General features: G+C 43.0%; 2 protein-coding genes across 2 annotated transcripts in view; both read right to left on the bottom strand.

Moving 5' to 3' along the window:
• Positions 1-139: 139 nt before the first annotated feature.
• Urad (ureidoimidazoline (2-oxo-4-hydroxy-4-carboxy-5-) decarboxylase) lies at positions 140-9727 on the bottom strand. The gene is made up of 2 exons (XM_076872727.1): positions 9553-9727; positions 140-486 (listed from the first exon to the last, which is right to left on the bottom strand). The coding sequence occupies exons 1-2, from the start codon at positions 9725-9727 to the stop codon at positions 140-142; spliced, it is 522 nt and encodes a 173-aa protein (XP_076728842.1).
• Positions 9728-18018: 8291 nt separating this feature from the next.
• The window catches only part of Flt3 (fms related receptor tyrosine kinase 3), a 65275-nt gene continuing 60726 nt past the window's right edge, over positions 18019-22567 (bottom strand). Inside the window, exon 24 of the mRNA XM_076872257.1 lies at positions 18019-18141. Coding sequence (XP_076728372.1) covers positions 18019-18141 — 123 coding nt within the window. The remainder of the gene's footprint in view (positions 18142-22567) is intronic.

Raw genomic sequence — 22567 nt, 5'->3', positions numbered from 1 at the left:
AAACTCGTATGATTGCCTCAATTCTCCACTTCCTTTGTGCGCGTTTGTGGACGCCGTTCCAGGCCCATGTCAGCCTCCAGCGCCGCGCGCCCAGCGCCGGGTCAGTCAGGCGTCCGGGGGTCCCCAGCTCGCGCAGCTTCTACAGCCTGGAGGAGTCGGCACCGAGAAGGTCGACAAGGCGCAGGTGGCCAATTTTCTTCACCTCGCCCAGGGCCGTGCGCAGCTCTTGCGCTGGCTGGCAGTGCAGCCGGCGCTCCAGCTCTCTAGGAACCGCCGCCCGGTTGCTGAGACGCGCGGCGAGCACGAAGGGGAAGCCGAAGCGCGCGCGGTACTGCGCGTTGAGCTTCTCCAGCTGCTGCCGCTCTTCTGCGCTCAGGCTTGTCAAGCCCGCGCCGCTCTGTTCCCGCTGCGATTCGGCAGAGAGCGTGCCCCGCTGCTGCTCGCGACCTGCCAGGTCCGGGTGGCAGCGCAGGATGCCCTCCTGTCCTGAGGAGAGAAACAGACATTCGGTGGGAGCGTGTTATGGCGCCTGCTCCTCTCCAAGCAGCTGGGAGAAAGCGCCGCGCTTCTGGCTGCTGGCTCCGCGGGGTCGCCGCTTGCCGACCCAATCCAGCCCCCTACTCCGCCCCGCCCGGTAGGAGGCTGAGAGAGGGAAGACGGGTCCCGGGATAGTGGCGTCCTGGCGGCGCAAGGCACCCACTGCACCCTCCCTTCTCACAAGCCCCAGACCTCGCGACCCTCTGTCCCCGCAACATTCGGTCCCCACCGGGACCGGGGGCGGGGCGGGAGTGACAAGTTTGTCCTTTGAGACCTTGGGGCAAGTAGAGTGGAGGGGAGAAAGGGCGGCCGAGGAGGCTCGGAATTTACGACCTGCTTGGGAGAGAGCCGGGATGCGATAAGGAGCCGAGCATTTCGTATCTTTTCAAAGTCCTTTGCTCTCAGGGGGGCTTTGATGTTGAAAGGGGCCGGACGCAAGGGCCTGAAGACTTCCTGCAAAAGCCCTGGAATGAGTTTCGTTCTGCTCCAAAGGAGAACAGGCAGGGGCGGGGTGGATCCTTGGGATAATATCCATGGGGCTTGGCAAATAAATGCCCAAGATTTTGTGACCCTAAGTGTGAGTCCTGGGTTTCTGGAATCAAGCATCCAAAGCGCCTCGGAGATTAGCTGCAAAGAAACCCATTTCCAACCGGAATTCCACAGCCCTTTGAATGCAAGTGACTTTCCTCTTTTTAGGAAAATTACAGCCACCCACCATCCACTCTGCTAGGGCTTTATTCCCCTTCTTCCACTGTAGATTCCTAAGAGTCTCCGGGAGTTCTCTTGGAATAAAGCTTCTCTTAATCTCTTAGGCCTAAAATTGGGAAACCCTGCTGTAATACCTGGAATCCCAATTCCTAACCCAGACGTTTTCTCTGAGCCCTGGCTAATCTTTCCGCTTAGCACTCCAAAGAGAGAATTAGAATTCCTCTGTCTAAGCAAGATACAGTAAGCAGAGAGTGACTATCAGTTAAATTAGGGCAATAATACCTAACTTGTTGTGAGGATTAGAGACAATTCATTTACCCAAAGCACATGCCTAATGCCTAGTAAACATCTATAGTCATTATTATTACTTGTAGTAAACCCAGTGGAACTGGACCAAGGTACCACAGGAAGTCCCTGGCTCTTCCTATCTCAATAAAGCCATTGTCTGCCTTTGGCACTGGGAATAGGTATGCGGTTCTATTGGAAATGGGGACCGTTTAATGCACCCTTTCATAAATTACATATCGACAAAGCTGAGATTTTTTTAACTTTATTTATGATGTAGCCCCTTCTTTCTCAAACTGTATAGTATCTGCCCAATAAAAGCATGGTTAGGATTATGTTATTAAATCATGCACCAAAGTTTGGGGGGTTAGAAAGAATCGAGGGGTGGATAATGTTTTAGTAAGAGTATTGGATGAAGGCTCAGAGGGGTTATGTGGCCTGTCTAATGTCACTCAGTGGACTGCACCTGGACCCTCACCCCAAATCCCAATCGTTTTTTTTTTTTTTTTTTTTTTTTTAGGGGCCTGGTTGCCAAGCAAGGTTAAAGAGAGTTCAAAAGGAAACTCACCAATAATCCAACCTCTCTAACACCATTGCTTTCGAGCTCCTCCCATGGGTGCCCTGCCCCTTGGCCACTGCAAGCTGGATTAGTTCTCCTTTGCTCCCCGTGTCCAGCCTGGGCTGGCCAGATGGTGCGAAAATGTGGGTGTTAAATTCCCCACCCTGGGGGAGCTGCCCAACCCTGGGCCCGCGGTTGGCCGTGCCACGACACGCGGCTCGGCGCCAGGATCCCGCCACCCATCCACCCTGTGCGACCACCCAGTCCCGGGACCAGCAAAGCACCCTGGCTGCGCGGAAATAGGAAATGCGAGTTATGGAGTCTTTGCCAGGACCAGCAGGACACCTCCTCTTCACATACTGTTTCAAAGCAGTCGGTCCGTCCCCTCACCCAGTCAGGGGGCTCCAACTCCCCATCCCCCCATTTATTACTCTTTCCAGGACCAGCCCAAGCTGCGGGAAGTGGGTGGGGGTCTTTCCACCCATCGCCCCCTTGCACCTGATCCCCAGAGCACTTGGGGAGCAGCCGCAGGTGGCGGAGCAGCTCGGAACGGAACGCCAGAACTGCCTCTTGCCCTTCTTGCCCTTGCACCTCACTTCTCACTCCCCTCGGATTTATCTCCCGTCTTGAAAGCATCGCCCTGGGGTTAATGTTTGCCTAGGACTGAGCATGTATTTTCTACTCTGGCAGGGAGGAAAGGAGAGAAGAGAAAGGGAAGCGAGAAGAGGGCAGAGAAAAGGCAGATTAGATTGAAAAAAGAGGAACTGAAATGTACACAACACCAGCATGCAGGCGTGTGTGTGTGTGTGTGTGTGTGTGTACACACACGCACACACACATATCCTTCAGCTGCCTATAATAGAAAGAGGTGTTGGGAGGAGTCCCCAGGGGATGGTGAGCTACCCAAAAGAAATACAACCTGATCTGCTCCAAGACTCAACCTTCCTTGCCCCAAATCACTGAGCCCTCCTGTGCTGTAAAATTGTGTCCACCAGCTCATAGGTTTGCAGCAAGAACCTTCCCTTCCTCACTCCAAAGCCCCACCAATGGAGTATCCTAGAGTTACTCCAGCTATGGCCATAAATCCCAGGGGAGGGCTGGAGACTGTGAGCTGACTCCAGTCCTGGGGGGTTCCCCACCTGGGATGCCCAACCATGCTCCTGGGCCACCTCAATGCCCTAATTGGTTCTAAGAACATCTTCAATGCTACCTGTTCTTCCCGCCCCCCTGAAATTCTGGACTTACTGATTGTGCTACTGGCTATCACTTCTAAAGATATAGGTGTGGATGTGTATTGCTGGAACTACAGGATATGAATCTGCACATAGAAGAGTTCCTGGCATAACCTACCCTCTGTTCCCAGAGGAGAAGAAAGTGTGTGTGGGTGGGTGCAAGGGTGGCCAGTGACCAGAAGACAATTGCTCAGAGTCCCATAGCAGTCCACATGCCTCCCTGAGTCTGTTCCCACTACTGTGTTCACACTTTCTGGCATAAGAGATGACTTTCCCCTCTATCAAATACCAACCCCTCCATTTGTGTTCTTGAAGGTCCCAGGGCCCCCTTTCTTTCTCAGACTTTTGCTTCTGCAATTTCAGATATTGGTATACCCCCATCCTTATCCAAACATGCTTTAGAATGTTTCATCCCATAAACAAAACTGAAGTCTTCCTTTGATTCCCTTTTGTCCTCTAAATTCTCCTTCCCCTTTTCCTCTCTTCAAAGGAGTTGTCTAGTGACCTACTTTCTCACTTCTCTTTCCAGATTCATTCTATCAAGCTTCCAGTCCCACCCCCAAACCAACCTGTATTCCTGAGGATCACAGAAGACAGGCATCTTGCCTGAGCACAGTGCCTAATGCCCATACTCTTCTTTCTCCTGAACATGTCACATGGTGGACTCTCCTCCTCACTTCTTTGATCCTGCTCTGCCAGCTCTACACTGAAGTACTCTAGGACTCAGGACTCAGTGCTTTCCTTCTCCATTTACCCACTAAGTGCTCTAATCCAGTCCTGTGGTTTTAAATACCATCAATTCTTTGGTGACACCCAGATCTAGGTTAGCATCTAGCTTTCTATTGAGTTCCTTTGCTGTGTTCCAACTAAATACTCACCAGTTTCATTTGGATGGTTATTAGGCATTTCAGACTTAGCAAACTTCCTACTTCCATCTCTACCTCCCAAACCAACCACCCAGTTGCTCAGACTAAAACTTAAGAGTTATCCTTAATAGTCTTTGTTTCTGATCTTCCTCTCTGCCCATCAAATCCACTAAAAAGAATCCTTTTGTCTCTAACATCTGTTCTAGAAATTCAGTGACATCTCTCCATCTTTACTACCCCAATCATAGTCCAAGAAAGCCCATCTTTCACTTTATTCCTACAACAGTCCCTGGACCTGATGTGGTCCCCACACAACAACCATTTTAAAAGGTAAACCTGATGGTGTCTCATTACACATGGAGGAAACCAAACTCTTTACCTGAAAAGCTCTCCACAATCCGACCCTGTCTGATTCTTTCCCCTCACATCCCTCCACTCTTCACAACTCTCCAATCACCTTTGTCTTTCTGTGTCCCCACAAATATCAAATTCACTCCAAACCCAGGTACCGTTTCCCATAGTAACCTCATTCTATGTCTTGACTGCTTCTTTTTTATCTTTTGGTTTTAAATTTAAATTCCACCTTCTAAGAAAGACCTCCTTTATTTTCTACAACATACATATTTTCTTCTAATGATTTATTGAATCGGAAAGAATCATATTTATTTATGTTAATTCTGTCTTCATTAGAATATAAGACCATTGAGGGCACTGATCTGTGCCCATGATGGTGCATGAATCATACAGAAGGGGCGCTCAGAAAGCATTTATCACCCAACATATCACTCTTGAGGAGGAGTAGTATTTATTTATTTTTGGACTAAATAAACAAATGAACATTTTGTGTGTTTTCAGGGTTGCTGGGGATTGAACTAGAGGTCCTCTATAGTTAAGTTATTCCTCCAATAGCTCCCCCACTTTTTTTGAGACAAGGTCTCACTAAGTTGCCTTCTCTGACCTTGAACTCGAGATCCTCCTGCCTCAGCAGAGTCGCGGGGATTACAGGTATGTGCCTCCGTGCCTGGCCAAATGAACACATTTTTAATAGCTTGATCTAAACCTCTTCTAGCCTGTATATAAGAGAAATCTTAGTATCTAATTGCTTCATTAATTTAACAAATCTATTCTCTGATAAGTATTAAATATTAAGTTATGGCATTACTTAATTCTGAAACATCACATCACTGTGTAATTAACTCTTAGGAAAGTTTTATTGCTTTTGGTGGGGGTGGGGAGGTTGCTAGAGATTGAATCCAGAGCCTTGTGATTGCTAAACTCTACCACTGAGCTACATCCCAGTTCACTCTTTGATTTTTTAACACCAATCAGTCCTGAATTGGCTCAAGTTGTGGGTGTGTTTCAACCTGCCTCCTTCTACTATAGCCATTCCTCTTGTTTGGGAAGCCTTTCCCCTCAAGGCTAGTTGAGGGAAACTGATTGGCTAGAGAGGATGCTTTGTCAGGTAGGGCAGGAGCCAAACATTGATCCTGTACTGCCATCTACTGGCCAATCATCATTATCTCTAACCTAAATGGACTGCCAACTTTGGTTTACTATAGAAATTGATTTTCAGTTGTCTGTCAATGGTATTCCTAGATCACCTAAAACAAATCCTTGACCAGGTAAATTACCATATCCTGTGCGTCTCTCTAAGGTCTTTTCTAGTTTTCTACTACACCCAGTTTGTTCTTTACTATCCAAAGGCAAAAGCTAGACTATGCAATAAATCCCATTTTGATTTTTTTGACAAATAAATGTTGTATATATTATGGTGAAAAACTTGATGTTTGACATTGTATGCATTGTGAAATGCTGAAATCAAGTTATTTAACATATCCATTACCTCACATACTTACTTTGTTTTCTTTTGGTTTTGTGGTCCTGGGGATGATACCCAGGGCCTTAACGTGCTAGGTAAGCACTCTACCACTGAGCTACATTTCCAGCCCACGTGCTTACCTTTTAATGTTAAAAACATTTAAAAATCTATACTTTAGGCTGGGGTGGTGGTGCATGCCTGTAATCCCAGCAGCTGGGGAGGCAGAGGCAAGAGGATCTCAAGTTCAAAGTCAGCCTCAGCAATTTAGCAAGGTGCTAAGCAACTCAGTAAGAACTTGTCTCTAATAAAATACAAAATAGGGCTAGGGACATGGCTCAGTTGTGGGGTCCCCTGAGTTCAATCCCCTCCTCCCCCCAAAATCTATACTTTAAGCTGGGGAGGTAGCTTTATGGTACAGCACTTACCTTGCATGCATGAAGCCCTGGGTTCAATCCCCAGGACTATAATAAAATAAAGTCTGTGCTCTAACCAACTGTCAAGTATACAATAGATTAGTGTTCACTATAGTTGCCACACTGTGCAATAGATCATTTTATTTGACTATTTGAACAACAAAACATGGAGTCTGAGCAACCAAGGATTAATGTGAATTGAATTAATTAGTGAATGAATAATAAATACCCTTAGATACTGTTTCTAGATTCTGTATCTGATTCACTGGAACTGGGTTAACTCCAGTTCTGCCTCTTTCTTCAAAAGCCACTGGGGCGATTATGAGAGTTATTAGAATCCTAATTCTGCCACTTTCTAGCTGAGTGTCCTTATTCAAATTAATCTCTCTGTGTCTACCTCAGTTTTCTCATCTCTAAAATGGGACAACCAATTCTAATAGCACTACTTATTTTGAAGGATTATTACAGGGATTGAATCAATTAACAAATACAAAGTGTCTGGAAAAGTACCTGGAATACACCAGTGGTAAAAGTTCAATAAATGCTGGCTATCTGTTATTATTATCACCATTGCTAACATTACTTATCTAATGTCATTAAGATGATTAGATACAGACAGCCACCCCGACAGCATGGAGGCTCTGCTCCCAGCTGCCTCCCGGACACTAGGAGAGGGCTGAGAAGCAGGGAGTTCCCCTCAAAGAGCTATCTACTGTGGAAGCAAAGAACAGTCCAGTTGGCCCAAATTCCCTCCAGCCATTTTGTCCCTCTGACCCATACTAAAATCACCAAAGTTAAAACATGAGGGAAAGAGGTTATACTAGGATCCACCCTCTTTCAACAGCACCTCAGGTATAGTTAGGTTCATTTGTTGAGCACACTTCTATCAGATCTTAATATCCCACCCCTGAGTGCTCTAGGGTTCCAACACCAGCTGGAAGACAGAGGCTCCACCCCATCAGGAAGGATATTGCCTCAGGAAGGAGGTACTACCCCAGCCTGCCCCACACCCCAAGAACCTCAGGTCAAACAGCTTGGGGTGAGTGTTGGTGGGAAAGAAGATAAAAAGGGGATATTTTCATTTTATTATCTAAGTTCCAAGTATAGAATAATAAACTTTAAATGTTTGTTGAATAACTGGACAAATCAATGACTAATAAATTTGAGTCATCCTGTCTTTCTCTTTTAATATATTCCCTCCTTGGCCCTGATACTTTTTTGGATGTTAAGACAAATCCTGGGATTTTCCTTCTCCTGATAGAAAATGTCATGAAAACCTTTTCAATGTGGTTTCTCCCTGAGGCTCAAGAGGTTTTCATTTTTCCTCCTTTATTTTCTGGTCAGGCGTTGTGAGCTTGGGCTCCCATAGTCCCCTGCTCCTTCCAGCTCCCCTGGCAGGCTTTGAGCTGAGAAGCCAGAGTCACCTTGCTCAGTGTGGGTCAGAGGACTCCAAGTCTGTCAGCCCCCTTCACATCTGAGCCTGTGGCTGCCATAACTTTGAAGAAACCCCAAGAAGTGGGTGAATGTCAACACAGCCCCCATGTATCTGTCAGTTTGATTTTTATAACATCACCCTCTGCTCTTCCTAGATGTGCTCAAAATGAACTTAACTGAGTCATTTTGGAGACTTTCATCTGACAACTGGAGGCCATGCAGGATCTCAAAATTCTGTGGGCTCCTTCATGGGACAGAGGAGAGCTGCAGGTCTCATTCCCGGATCCAGATGTCTATGGAAGGCCACTGTGTGAAGGTGGCCCTTGTCCCCTATCCTCATCCCCTGAGGCATGTCAGGTCCTCCACAGGGTATGGAGCACTCTGGGCTGCTAACCCTCGGCCTCAGAATCCCTGCACAGCTGGGCATTGGTCCTGCAGGCTGGCCTAAACTGCCACCCCTCTCCTCCCCCATCCAAGCCAGAAACGCCTCGATTTTCTCTTTCTCTTCAGAAGAAACTAATAATTCATTTCCCTTTCTCCAGAGGGATTTCCTCAGTTTCTCCTCTTTTCTCCCCTTACTCTTCCGGGGAGTCCCTGATCTGAATGAATTCTCTTTCCTCAGTAGTAACTTCCAAACTGGCCCTTTCTGGTAAAAATGTCAGCCACTTGCTCTTTCCCCTAGCCTCCGAGGTTTCCTGGTATCTGTTCTCACCTCTCTCACATTCAGGACACTACCACAGTGAACACTGTGTGGCCAAGTGGGGGTGGGCCCTCGGCCTGACCTTTGGCCTCTAAATCACTATGAGGCCTTTCACCCAGGTCCCCCTGGTGACCTCCATGTCTAATATTTAACAGTGACTCTACCTTAGCTCACGTAAGTTGTTTCAAGTCACTTTGGGCCTAACACCTTGCAAGTGCTCAGCTTCTTACTAAACCCAAGGACATTGATTAATTAAACCTAATAAAAAGAGCTAAATACAGCAAGTATAGGCAACTAGACTAAGATAACTATATATCTACATCTATCTACCTATATATTTATTTATTTGGTACCGGGGATTGAACCTAGGGGTGCTTAGCCACTAAGCCACATCCCTATCCCTTTTTTATATTTTTATCTTGAGACGGGGGTCTCACTAAATTGCCAAGGCTGGCTTTGAACTTGTGATCCTCCTGCCTCAACCTCCTGAGTTGCTGGGATTTCAGGCATGTACCACTGTGCCTGGCTTCTAAAAGATTAAAAAAAAAATTTTTAATTGTAGATGGGCACAAAGTACTATCTATCTATCTATCTATCTATATCTATCTATCTATTTATTTATTTGTTGCTGGGGATTGAACCCAGGGGCACTTAACCATTGAGCCAGATCCCCAGCCTAGCCTTCTTCCATGTTTTATTTAGAGACAGGGTCTCGCTGAGTTGCTTAGGGCCATGCTCGCTAAATTACTGAAGCTGGCTTTGAACTCACAATCCTCCTGCTTCAGCCTCCCAAGCCACTGAGATTACAGGTGTGTGCCACCATGCCTGGAAATACCTTTATTTTATTTATTTTTATGTGGATTGAACCCAGTGCCCCATACATGCTAGGCAAGCACTCTCTCACTGAGCTACCAACCGTAGCCCCTCTAAAAACATTTTGATAAGCATATTTGAAATCCTTTTGGGTCTAATACTGAGTGCCTAATACTGAAGCCTTACCTGACTGTGGAAGAGCATCTATAAAGGCAAAAAAGTGCTTCTCTAAATCTTCCAAGTCAAAGAACGGACGCTGGGACCAGACAGCTGCTGCAATCAGAGGGCACCTCTCAATGACATTTCCAAACACATCCACAAATTCTCCAAAGTCCATGGAATTGACCTTCTCCATGTTCATCGCTTGTGTTCACCCAGAGGCAGCAAGATGCCCTGCTCCCCTCTTGGCGAATGAGCTGACTGTTGCTCACTGGGCTATATTTGCTGAATGCACAAGCTTGTGTGTGTGCTTTATTTTTTTATTTTTTTTTATGCAATACCAGTTTAGCATGTTCTAACTGCCTCTGGGAGAAGCAGGTCCAGAATACTTAAGTAATCATCAATAAACATGTGCTTAAGGGATTTTGTTTGTTTTATAGTGCTGGGAATTACCAGGGCTGTGTGCATGCTAGGCGGGTTCTCTATCACTGAGCTGTACCCCAACTCAGGCTTAAGGTTGTAATACCAGAGCAGAGATCTCTGTGTGAATGTTTCCAATTAAGACATTTCCAAAATCAAACTGAGTAGTGGCCATAGTTCACCCTCAGTACTCAAGCCAGATAGACTTGGTGTCATTAACATTTTAATGCCATTGTTATCCAGGGGAAGGTTTCCCTGACAATTCGGACAGGTCATAGGTCAATCCTCTTGGAACTTAGATTGGGAACACATTCCCATCTGTTATTGCTGCTGCTACAGAGGACAGGACCTACGGTTCACTTTTCCTCTGAATCCAAACACTTAACACAAGAGGTAATAAATGCACATGAAACAAGATGAGGTATCTCAGGAACAATTCTGTCCCAGTCTCTGTGCTCTCTTGAGCACCACTATGTGTTACTTTCTCCTTGAGTATATCTATTCTTTTGTGAAATCACCTTCATTATTGCATTTCTTTGTTTGCATGTAATCTGTCAGCCCCAACTGACCCATGAGGCTATAGACTATGTATCTTGAGTCTCTGTATCTTGGGAGCCTAAAACTGTGCCATAGGAGGATCACAGTGAACTCATTGTGGCATAAATTCACCAAGGGGTGAATTGAACTGACTGACTAATTGACCACACAAATTAGATTTCACACCCTATGCATGCACAACACAAAAATAACGTGAAAAGAATAACATGTCAATTGCAGTACTATTTATGATAGCAAAGTTATGGAATCAGCCTACCCAGATGAATGGATAGCCATCAACAGATGAATGGATAAAGAAAATGTCACACACACACACACACACACACACACACACACTGAAATACTAATCAGCCATGAAGAACAATATCGAACCATTTGAAGGAAAATGAATGGAGATCCTCATGCTAAGCAAAATAAGCCAGACAAAGACAAGTATTGCATTTCATATGTGGAATCTGGAAGGAAAATTTTAAAAAGACATTGTGAAAGTAGGAAGAGGATGATTAGGGAAGGGGACCAGATCATAATAGGGAGGGTGGATATGATGAAAGCATGTTATGCAAATGTATGGAAACATCACGTCAAAAAAAGTTTTTTTACAATTGTTATGCACTAAAAACTATGATGTACATAAACATTGAGTATTACAAAAACAAACAAAGGCAGGGGTCAGAAATTAAAAACAAAGATTGCCAGTATTTCCCTTTAGAACTAAAAATGCAAACATGTTTCCTAAAACCATACCAGTTACACATTTACCTCCATGTGAATCATGATTCAGCATGAGAGCGGCAGCTTTAGGATTAATGAAGCAGTCTTTTCAGTTCACCCCGTGGTCTTTGAAGCAGGGGACAGTGCTGGTGCAATCTGTCAACAGCCAAGGGTTTTGTCCCGCTTCTGTCTGTAGCCAGTTCTCCAGCTGCATCCACACCCCAGGGATCTGGGCTACCCCAGAAATAAGCTAATGAAAATTTGCTTTCCAAAGGGGGTGAATCTGGTGCCAGAAGTCCCACCATTAGTGGACTTCGTTTCAAACATGGAACGACAAAGAATATTACACAGAGTGTCCCCAACTTAACAAGATTCCACTTATGATTTTTCAACTTCGCGATGGTGCAAACGTGTTACACATTCAGTAGAAACTGTCCTCGGAATTTTGAATTTGGACCTTTCCCTGGCCAGCTCCTCCGGGTCTCGTCCTCTCTTGCTGTACTGGGCAGGAGCAGTGACCTCAGCTCCCAGTCATCCCCAGAGGGTTATAAGAGAAACTCTATAGTGTGCTTTGCAGAAGGTGACAGGGATCATGTGCATTTTTTACTTATCTTTAATTTTAGATGGCCCCATCAGGATGTAACACCATCGTAAATTGAAGAGCATCTGTGTTATCATATACCTGTGTATTTGTGAAAAAAATATTAAATCTCATACTGGGTATGTAGTTTTGTACAGCACTGCAGAGAATAGGGAGCTGGGCTCAGGAGCCAGAATTCCTAAGTTCTAATCCTGCCTCCACCACTTACCACCGAGCATGTGGCAAGTTACTGAACTTTTCTATACTTCAGTTCTTCATCTGCAAGTCGGAATAATAATAGTATCTACCTGAGGGGAAGCTTACAAAAATTAAGTGAATTAATGTACAAAAGTGCTCAAAATGGTTCTCATCACGTAATACTACATAGTTATTGGCTAACACAACATCTCCTGTGTTCAGTCCTCCGTGGGAACAAACATTTTCTTTTTTTCCTTCTGCCATTAGGGAGTCATAGCCTTGTTTCCTTATCCATGTGGGTTTTGCCACAGACACCTCAACAGCTCAACCCCCATCCATCCCTTCTCCTTCTCCCTCCAGCACATCAGCCTCCATTAGCTCTAGAGTTGACCTGTGTGGCATCTGCAGTGTCAGATGGAGATTGGGCAAAGGGAAGGGACAGTCTATGTAGGGCCTCCATAGTGTCCCTAGGGCCCCCTCTACTGGACTTCCAGACACTCCCAGGCTTAGAGCACTTTCAGCCCTGGGGGCTGCAGTAAGTGAGAGAGGACAGCAGAGTGAGGGAGATGAGCCTTGGCAACCCATTGGCTGGGGACTGCGACCAGGCACAATGAGACAGTGGTGGAGGGAGTCCCCAACACCTGCAGCCATCCAGCGAGGTGGTGAGGAGGTCAGGTATGGGGGCCAGAGAGGTCCAGGAGTTCATTATCTTCGAGTCTCTAACTAAGCAATTTAAGCCTCTTGAGTTTTGGCTTTGCCATCTGTTAAACTGCCATAGAACAAACAATTTGTTAAATGAGACAGTCTTTAAGAAATCTTTAGTCCAGTTCTAGAATATAGTATGTTATCTATAAGTATTAATAAAAAAATCATCTAAGCAAATCTTGAAGACATTAAGTGAAATAGTCACAAAAAATACTGTCTTATTCTAATTATTACTTAGAATAGTCAGAAAGGGAGGCTGGTAGGAGCAGTTGTAAAAGGTGATCCAAGACATCTTCCTGCAGCTGGCCAAGGCCCCAAGGCGTTTATCTTTCTCCTAAAAAAATACCATGGAGAGAGAAATGGGTTCTTCATTTTTGATATGGGAAGCCCGTCCCAGCCCCCTGAAACCCTAAGCATGGCAGGTGCCCCAGTCTGTGGACCAGAACCCTGAGAGCCAGGTCCCAGAGAAGGATCTAACATAAGGGTGCTTAGTGAGAGAAATCTGGTAAGTAACGAAATTAAAATGCACTCATTGCCATAGTCACCAAATGACTGAATCCTGAATGAATTGAAGTTATCTGCATAGAAGGTTATTTTTCTTCATATCAACGGATTGATCTTAACTCTGCAGCTTAAAATTTGCCTTTCCAAAGGGCAAGGAGTACTAAGGAAATGAGGCTAAGTTCTTGGGAATCAATTTTAAAACAGCGGTGCTAGGGTGCCACCTGCTGGCAGAATCACGACAAGGCCGAAGTGGCTACCTTAGTAAACCTGCAACTCCTTCGGGAATGAGATTGATCAAAGTGGGTTGTGGGCAGGTGTATGAACATAGCACAATTAATCTCATTATTATATCTGATTATAATGCACAAATACAAATTTTAAAGATAAAATGTTTCTAACAAATAAAATGAGCTCTTGTAAATAGTGTTTTAAAAATGGTAAGTTAAGTCAGGGACACAAGCTGACACAAACTAAAACTGAATCTGTGGTTTAATAAGATTCTAATTTCATTTTCCATTAAGAGTTTTTTAAGGACCGTCATTATTCAGGAAATGTTGCCTCGTAAATATCATAATTGTCATGGTTAAAAGTATTGCCTATACAAGTCATGTTAAAAAGTACAGTAATATAAAGAACATCTGTGAATCACCACCCAACCCAAACCCCCCCCAAAAAAATTCAAGTGTAATTAGTGTGAGAATAATAAATAGTATGTTTTTGTAACTGTATGTTTTGGTAATTGTATTCAGAAATGAAGGAACTTCAGCTCCATGTTATATAGGTTGAGTAGCCCTCATCCAAAATACTGGGACCAGAGTGGTTCAGATTTTGCACTTTTTAGATGTTGGAATACTTACATATACAAAATGAGATAACTGGGAATGGGCCCCAAGTCTAAGCACAAAATTCATTTCTTTTACATACAACTTATACATGTAGCCTGAAGATAATTTGTTTTTTCTACTGGGGATTGAACCCAGCAGCACCTTACCACTGAGCTACATCCCCAGTCTTATTTATTTACTTCAATTCTGAGACAGGATCTCACTAAGTTGCCTAGGCTGACCTCAGAAACTTGTGTTCCTCCTGCCTCTGCCTCCCGAATTGCTGGGACCACAGGCATGAGCCACCACACTAGGCTCTGAAGGCAATTTTATACAATATATGCATCTGCGTTTTGGTTGCAACCACCTGTCACGTGGGGTTAGGTGTGGAATTTTCCACTCATGGAGTATCATGTTGGCTCAAAAATTTTTGGATTTTGTGCTGGCATGGCAGCGCACACCTGTAAACCCAGTGGCTCTGGAGGCTGAGACAGGAGGATCGTGAGTTCAAAGCCAACCTCAGCAATGGCAAGGCACTTAGCAACTCCGTGAGACTCTGTCTCTAAATAAAATACAAAATAGGGCTGGGCATGTGGCTCAGTGGTTGAGTGCCCCAGTACCAAAACATATATTTTTTTTAGATTTTGATTTTTAAATTCAGATTTTTGGGTTAGGGATGTTTTCAATATGAACCATGAATAAGCATAATATAGATTTTTTTTTAAAAAAAGGAAACAGGATCTGGCAATTGGATAGAGACCACAATATCATTTCTATAAAGCTTATAAACAAGAGAATATTCATTTTCAAGGAAATCAAATCCTTTGGTGACTTTAACAGACAGGAAAGCAGTTCTGAAGTGTGAGTCAACATGGTGTCCCCGTCAGGGTTCTCAGGTTTGAGCTACTGAGGTGGACTTGAGCCCATGCATTTAAGCAGCTCATAGAAGACCAGAGACTTGGGAAAGAAGGGGACCAGAGCAGCTCCAGGAACACAGCAAGTGGGATCTGTCTCGCTTGTCAAGAGACTAGTACTAAATTAATAAGATCCGACTCCTTTGTTCATCCTTGACCAAATTCAGCCAAGGCACAAAGTCCCAGAACAAGAAAAAAACTTTATTAGCCTAGCGTGGTCCCTCTAGAAAGAACTCTCCATAACTAGAAAACAAAACCACTTGCTTAAAATCACAGCAACCTGCATGTACTAGAGAGAAATAATACCCTAAATCATGATGCTGTTACCCTGTACTTGATACTGATGCTGGGTGGTCAAAGAAACATGTGATCCCTACAACAGAGCCTTTAAAAATAATAAACTCAACAAGTCAAAATAAAACTATCATATGATACACACACACACACACACACACACACACACACACAGAAGTGAGCATGTGTGTGAAACTGTGTGAATAATGAAAATATATCTAAACAAGAAGACATGCCTCAAACTTTAATACTAGTTCTTCTAAAGAAGTATTTTGGCATTTGGGTTGTGTGAGTAAAGGGGGACTTCATTCATTACTATCAGTAAAAATATCAAACTATTTGAATGCTTCACTTCAAGTGAATTTTATGCATTTACTAAAGTGGGTTAAAAACTAATGGAAGACATCTACTTACTGTATCCAGACACTGTACACCAACAGGAGTGAAGCACACAACTTAGTGTTAATCGTATCTGCCTGCCTTCAAACTTACTAACACCGGATAGAAAAGACAGGGCGTTTACTTAAGGTAACAGCACAGGTGGGTAGGCTCCACGGTCAAAGCCAATGGGATGGTATACACAAGAAGCCTTCCAAGGTTGCTGTGGAGGAAGCCATCAGGGAGACCGGGAAGGGCCTGAGGGAGGAGATAGAGCTGAAGGGTGATCAGGAAGCAAGGGCTTAGGGAAGAAGAGAATGGAGTTGGCATCCAGGTACAGGGAGGGTAAAGAAATAGAAATCTGTATATGAGTAAGTTGTTTTGGCTAGAGAGCTGGCATTACATGGCGGATACTGAGAAATCGAGTACAGTGAGTCCACAGTGGGCACAGAACCCCAAGAATTTGGCTTTGCTGCTAGGCACTGGAGGCCACTAAAATTTCTCCACCTAGTGACATATGCAAATCAATACTTTGGGAAGATGAATTTGGCAGTGGCATAAACACTGATGGTTAAGAGTTTGGAAGAATTAAGTGAAGATGGGATTCATCTACTTTTTTAAAAAAAATATTTGTTGGGTATAGTTGGACACAATGCCTTTATTTTATTTATTTATTTTTATGTGGTGCTGAGGATCAAACCCAGGGCCTTGAATATGCTAGGCAAGCATTCTATCACTGAGCTACAACCCCAGCCCCGGATTTATCTACTTTTGAGTTGATGGTGACCTATGGAAAACCCAGAAAAGAAAGTGCAAATGATAACATTAGGTCACACTTAGGTGACAGGCATTGGTCTAAGTGATTTGTATGTTTATGCTCTATATAAACCATATGTGCTAGATTTTTAACTTATCTAATTCTCCAAATAATCCTGAGAGATGTAATTACCGTTCTCAGAAAAGGTAACCAGGGCTAGAGGCATTGAGGTACTTGCCTCCGTCTATTCCATGCTGCTCTAACAGAATACTGGAGGCTGGGGAATTTATAATAAAGGGAAATTTGGCTCAGGGTTATGGAGATGAGGAGCCCAAGATCAAGGACCCACCTCTGGAGAAGGCTTTTGGTGAGTCACGTCATGGCAGAAGTCATAGTGTGGTGAGAGGGAGAGAGAGAGGCCATGCCTGGGAGAGCAAGAGGAGGCCAAACTCACTGTTAAATCCACTCATAATAACAAACCCACTCCCACAGTAACACGAATCCATTCATAGCTTAATCATCTCCTAAAGTCTCCAAGTTTCAGCCTCATTGTATAGAAAATTAAGTTTCCAACACATGAATTTGGGGGAACACATTCAAACCCCAGCATTGCCCCAGGTGACAACTGCTAAGATGTAAAGCCCACTCGCCTTTGTGGACTGGCTCCAGAGCCTTTATCCACTGTTATTATATTTGAAGGTAAAAGAGCCAGAGGTGGTGACGTGCCTGTGGGCCCAGCTACGCAGGAGGCAGAGGTGGGAGTATCACTTGATCCTGGGAGTTTGAGACCAACCTGGGTAACACAGTAAAACCCCAAAAGCAAACCAACCCCCCATAAAAACAAAGAAAAAAGGGGCAGAACTTGGTGGCACCTAGGGTACAAGAGGATAAGGATAAACCAAGTTTATAAGCCCATGGACAGGAGAGTATTGGGTTTCAAAGGACAACAGGCACCAAGAATTGGAGGATGGGGAGCCAAAGAAGAGAACAGACACATTAGTCATTCTTAACCTAGTTGGGATTGGAGTCGGGGACGATTTTAAGAATATGATGACAGAATAGACCTTCTTAATAAAACACACATGCATGCGTGTGTTTTATTACACACATACACACATACAAAAAAAAATACTGCACACAATCTCAGTGGTTCATGAACTCTAGTTCAGTCTTGCCCTAAATATTCCATGTCAATAATTCAACAATGAACATTTCTATAATAGAAAGTTTATTTCCATCCATAAAATATATCACTAAATAGCTGAAAAAGTTACGTATTATTTTAAAACAGATTTTTAAAAAATCATATTAGCTTCTCCTTAGCAAAATGCTTTTGTTTCATGTATTTACAAGAATATACTCTACCTCAGGTACACAATTCACTCAAGCCAGCCTGAGATGGCCTTGGATGTAGGTCCGGGCACCAATCATGTTAATTATTGGCTCTTCCTGCCTGGTGCACAGGATGATTCGGTTTTACAAAAGTCTTTTTGAAAACAAGAGTAATTGCAGACAGCTTCTAGAGAAAAGTCCGGCGAAGCAGCAGCTGATGATCTATTTTCTTTTAGTGATGAAATTAATCTTGTTTTGGTGATCTACAGCCTGTTTAAGGTGGGCAGGGGGATGAAGTCCTTAGACTAACTTGTTTCTCTATGAATCTTCAACCTGAGCCTGTGGAGAGGGTGGCTCCAAGTCCACCTCTCTGCCCAAAGGTCGCTTGTTTTGGTAGACAGAAGCACGTTCTGAAATATGGCCATCCATGTTCTGATACATCTAGTATGGAAAAGAGATAGAACACTGATTACCATCTGATTTAGATTGATATGCTATGTACCTGTATAGCAAAATATCTAAATTAAAATGATGGGTTTACGTGGGTCATCGCATAGATCTTACAAGATAGTCTACGAATTCATTGACAAACCAATATTGGTCCTCTTATTCGTGCAGAAATGAAGTCAGAGTACAAAATGTATTCCACTATTATTCCTACCCTTAGAAATTGTCACAAGAAACTCTAAAGCCGGGCTGGAATGTAGCTCAGTGGTAGAGCTCTTGCCTAGATTGTGCCAGGGCTTGGGTTCAACCCTCAGTATCGGAAGGAAGGAAGGATGCCATTAAACCAGGGGAATGATCCTTGAGCTCTCACTTGCTACTTTTGTGGGTTTTTAATTTTTTTCCAAAATGAAAATAGCTTAACTTTTACTTCTTCTTTTTTTTTTTTTTTTTTTTTTTTTCAGACAAGGGCTCCCTGTGCTGTCCAGTTGTAGTGCTGATAAGATGTGCTGAAGCTCCTGGGCTCAAGTGATCCTTCAGCCTCAGGATCCAGAGTAGCTGGGACCACAGGTGTGTGCTACCACACCCAGTTTACTTTTTTCCTAATTATGAAGTTAACACACATTCCACAGATAATCTAAGAAATACAGAAAGGTATAGAAGCTAAAAATCATAAGAGGTAACCACTCTCGTACAGATAGCTTGCTATGCACACACAGTTTTGTGTCAGTAGGATCAGGCTAAATATTCTGGGTTTTTTTTTTTTTTAATTTCTCCTGGGAACACCATTCTCTAGAACTTTCCCAACTGTGGGTCCTCACAATCTTTCACACCTCTGCCCCTTTGTCAAGAAACGAGACTTATCTCCTTACTTGTGTATATTTTGTTATAGACACGGTTGAGCATCCTTTGTGTACTTAATGGCCATCTGCATCTTACTGTGGCCAGCCTGCTTATTTGTTCAACTTTTTCTATACACAAAAGGGTATGCATGTTTTTTTTATTATTTATCAGAATTCCTTATGATTTAAGGATTGCGCAATCTCTTTATTTAGATTTTACAAATTCCCTTCTTTCCTCCACCCTCGCTACTGTTATTTTGGTCTTATTAGTTTTTTTTTTTGTTGTTGTTGTTGTTTGTTTTTGTTTTTGACAGTTGTAGCGCTGATTAATTTTTTTTCTTTCTAGGAAAGTTAAAAAATACACACACACACACACACACACACGCACACACACACACACACACACACACACCCTTATGAGCCAAAATACTTCCATGTGAACCTGGTGCTACACAATGGCAGCTTGGCCCGTGACCCGGAGACAAACAGTGCCTCATCAGATGTGTGTTTGTGAAGTAGACATAACACGTTATGAGCCATTAGACTTGCTTGAGTCCAACTGTATACCTCTAGCACTGAATTTCTAACCACACAGTGAAAACTGTAACATAAATATTCATAACATTTGAACCCAACATAGCCACTCCTGAACTCATAGCCACCGTCATCCTCCAGTGCCACGGTCTACAAGTTTCAGAACCATCTCTGTCTTCTCCATCTCTCTCTACTCCCACAGCCAATCAGGTACTAGGTCTATTTATAGCACTCCTTTTAATTTTTTCTTTTCCATTCCTTTAAGTGGCTTTTCAATGACTCTTTAGTTGCACAGGTAACGCATGAACACAATATCCTTATAAAAATGTAAGACCTTAGGTTTCCTTAGTTAATATCCTCCTTTCCATTCTTGATGTTATTTGTGCTTTTTCTTTTTTTCTTTTAATTGCTCACTTCTAAGATACTGTACTTTGGTAGTAGATTGTATACTTTGTTAATATAAAATATTAATTTCCAGGGTATACTCCATCCAAACAGTGGTCTCCCAATTCTGTCTGTCTTACCATCAGCAAATTACTTAACTCTCTGGACCTCAAGGTAGTAATTTGAAAAAGACAGAACCTACTTCATGGGATTGACATGAGGATGAATGAGTGATGGGTAACAGGTTAGTTGGTACTGTGTATGATAAACACTCAAAAATGCTAGAAATTACATTATTCATTCAAAGAAACAACTTCTGTTTTTTATGATCATCACTATTATTTTGTTGTTGCTGCTGTTTCCTTTATTATGACTTATCTCTACTAATTTTTCAAGTATTGGGCATTGGACCAAGGCCTTGCACATGCCCGACAAGTGCTCTTCCACCAAGCTACACACCTAGGCCTCCATCCCCAGCCTTTTTAATTTTTTATTTAGAGACAGGGTCTCTCTAAGTTGCTGAGGCTGGTCCCTCTAACTTGCTGAGGCTGGCCCACTTGCGATCCTCCTGCCTCAGCCTCCCAAGTAGCTGGGAGTACAGGTATGTGCCCCCCATGTAGGTATTAACTCCTCCTTTCAGCTTTGTGCATTCTCTTTCCCCTCTCTTCCTCCTTCTTCCTTCATTGCATACCCTCTCTATAAACTCTTTTTTAATTTGTTCTAACTAGTTATACACAACAGTAGAATGCACTTTGACACATCATACTTCTTCTGGTTATACCAGTCGTGTAGTCATATAAGTATATAGGGTAATAATATCAGATTCATTTTACTATCCTTCCTACCCTCATATCCCTCCCCTCTAATCCAAAGTAACTCTATTCTTCCCTAGCCACGGCCCCCTTATTGTGAATTAGCATACGCATATCAGAGAAAACATCCAACCTTTGGTTTTTCAGGATTGGCTTATTTTGCTTAGCACGATATTCTCCAGCTCCATCCATTTACCAGCAAATGCCATGATTTCATTCATCTTTAACGCTGAGTAATATTCCATTGTGTATTATACCACATTTTCCTTATCTATTCATCTGTGAAGGACACCTGGGTTGGTTCCACAGTTTAGCTATTTTAAGTTGAGCTGCTATAAACATTGATGTGGCTGTGTCAATGTAGTATGCTGATTTTAAGTTCTTTGGGTATAAACTGAGGGGTGGGATAGCTGGGTCAAGTGATGATTCCATTTCAAGTTTTCTGAGGAATTTCCATATCGATTTCCATAATGGTTGCACCAATTTACAGTACCACCAGCAATGTAGGACTGTACCTTTTCTCTCACATCCTTACCAATATTTATTGTTGCTTGTATTCTTGATAATTGCCATTCTGACTGGAGTCAGATAAAATCTTGAATTGAAAGTTTGGTCATTTTGTTTTCTAGTAGATGATTTTACGATTATGAATCTGGGTAAGTTCCCCAGATTCTAGATTGGCACTGTTCTTTTTTGTTTATTCTCCTCTGTTCTCCTTCATTTTAACAAATAACTTTGTTAAGAAGTATGATTTCTCATTTTGGTACATGAATCTGGGAGTACAGGTATATTTTTGGCAGTTGATGGAACCCAGGGCCTCATACTTGCTGGGCAAGTATTCTACCACTGAGCCACAACCCTAGCCCTTGGGGAGTTTTTTGGTGGCTCTTAGTGATTTTTCATTTCATTGCCTTCAGGTTAGTAAATTTGGCCTGAATGATAACAATTTTATTTACTCTGAAATTCTCTTTAGTTAGAAGGTTTACTAATTCTTGCCATTTTGTGCTATTTCCAATAATTCTTTTTTTGTTTCTTTCTTCTTTGTTTTAATGGTTGATGATACTTTCTATGGTCTTTTTCCTTTTTCTTATACTGAATCAAAAGTTGTATATTATATTTCTATCTTGCAGTGATAATTCTTACTGTGTGTGGGGGGGGGGGCAGGAACTGAACCCAGGACCTTGTGTACACTAAACATGTGCTCATGCCCAGCCCTCTTCTTACACTTTTAACATCCATATTTCATCTGACACAGGTTCATTGATAATGAACCTGCTTCTGCTTAGAACCTCTGCAGAATACCATGCAACCTCGTCCTGCTGAGTGTTAGCACTTTTCCTAGTTTTTCATGAGCATCTTTCATTGTGGGTCTTCCCTCTCCACCCAATCTTAGATGGTTTCATTGGCTCAGGGACTGTCCAATTTCTGGTCCACAGTGAGATTTCTTTCTTGCTTTCAAAGGCATTTATTATCTCACTACTTTTCATAAACACACACACACACACACACACACACACACACACACACACAGCTATATGCTTCTTGGTGACATTTTGTCCAATGATGGACTGACCTGTGACTGTGTATACCACACAGCCTGATGTACGGTAGGCTTTTCCATCCATGTTCATGTAAGTGCCCTCTGTGATGTTCACCCAACTACAAAATCTCCTAACCCCGTTGTTCAGTGAAACACAGCTATATCGATTTCCTATAATCTGGGGGGCAGGCATAAGAAGGAAAATGATGAGGAAGTAAATGTTTTTAACCTGATTCAAAGCATTATGTGGTATCCCACTAATATGTACAATTTTTACATTTTCATGTATCTGCTACAAAAAATTTTTTTAA

This window comes from Callospermophilus lateralis, chromosome 12 (genome assembly GCF_048772815.1).
Source record: "Callospermophilus lateralis isolate mCalLat2 chromosome 12, mCalLat2.hap1, whole genome shotgun sequence".
Taxonomy (NCBI): domain Eukaryota; kingdom Metazoa; phylum Chordata; class Mammalia; order Rodentia; family Sciuridae; genus Callospermophilus; species Callospermophilus lateralis.
Note: the sequence above shows the minus strand (reverse complement) of the source record. Positions and strands in the feature narration are given on the sequence as shown.

Excerpts from the sequence above, each read along its gene's own strand:
- Urad (XM_076872727.1), bottom strand. The coding sequence starts at position 9,727 with ATGAACATGGAGAAGGTCAATTCCATGGACTTTGGAGAATTTGTGGAT. Across the intron at positions 487-9,552 it reads AGATGCTCTTCCACAGTCAG|GACAGGAGGGCATCCTGCGC; the intron begins GTAAGGCTTCAG and ends TTCTCTCCTCAG.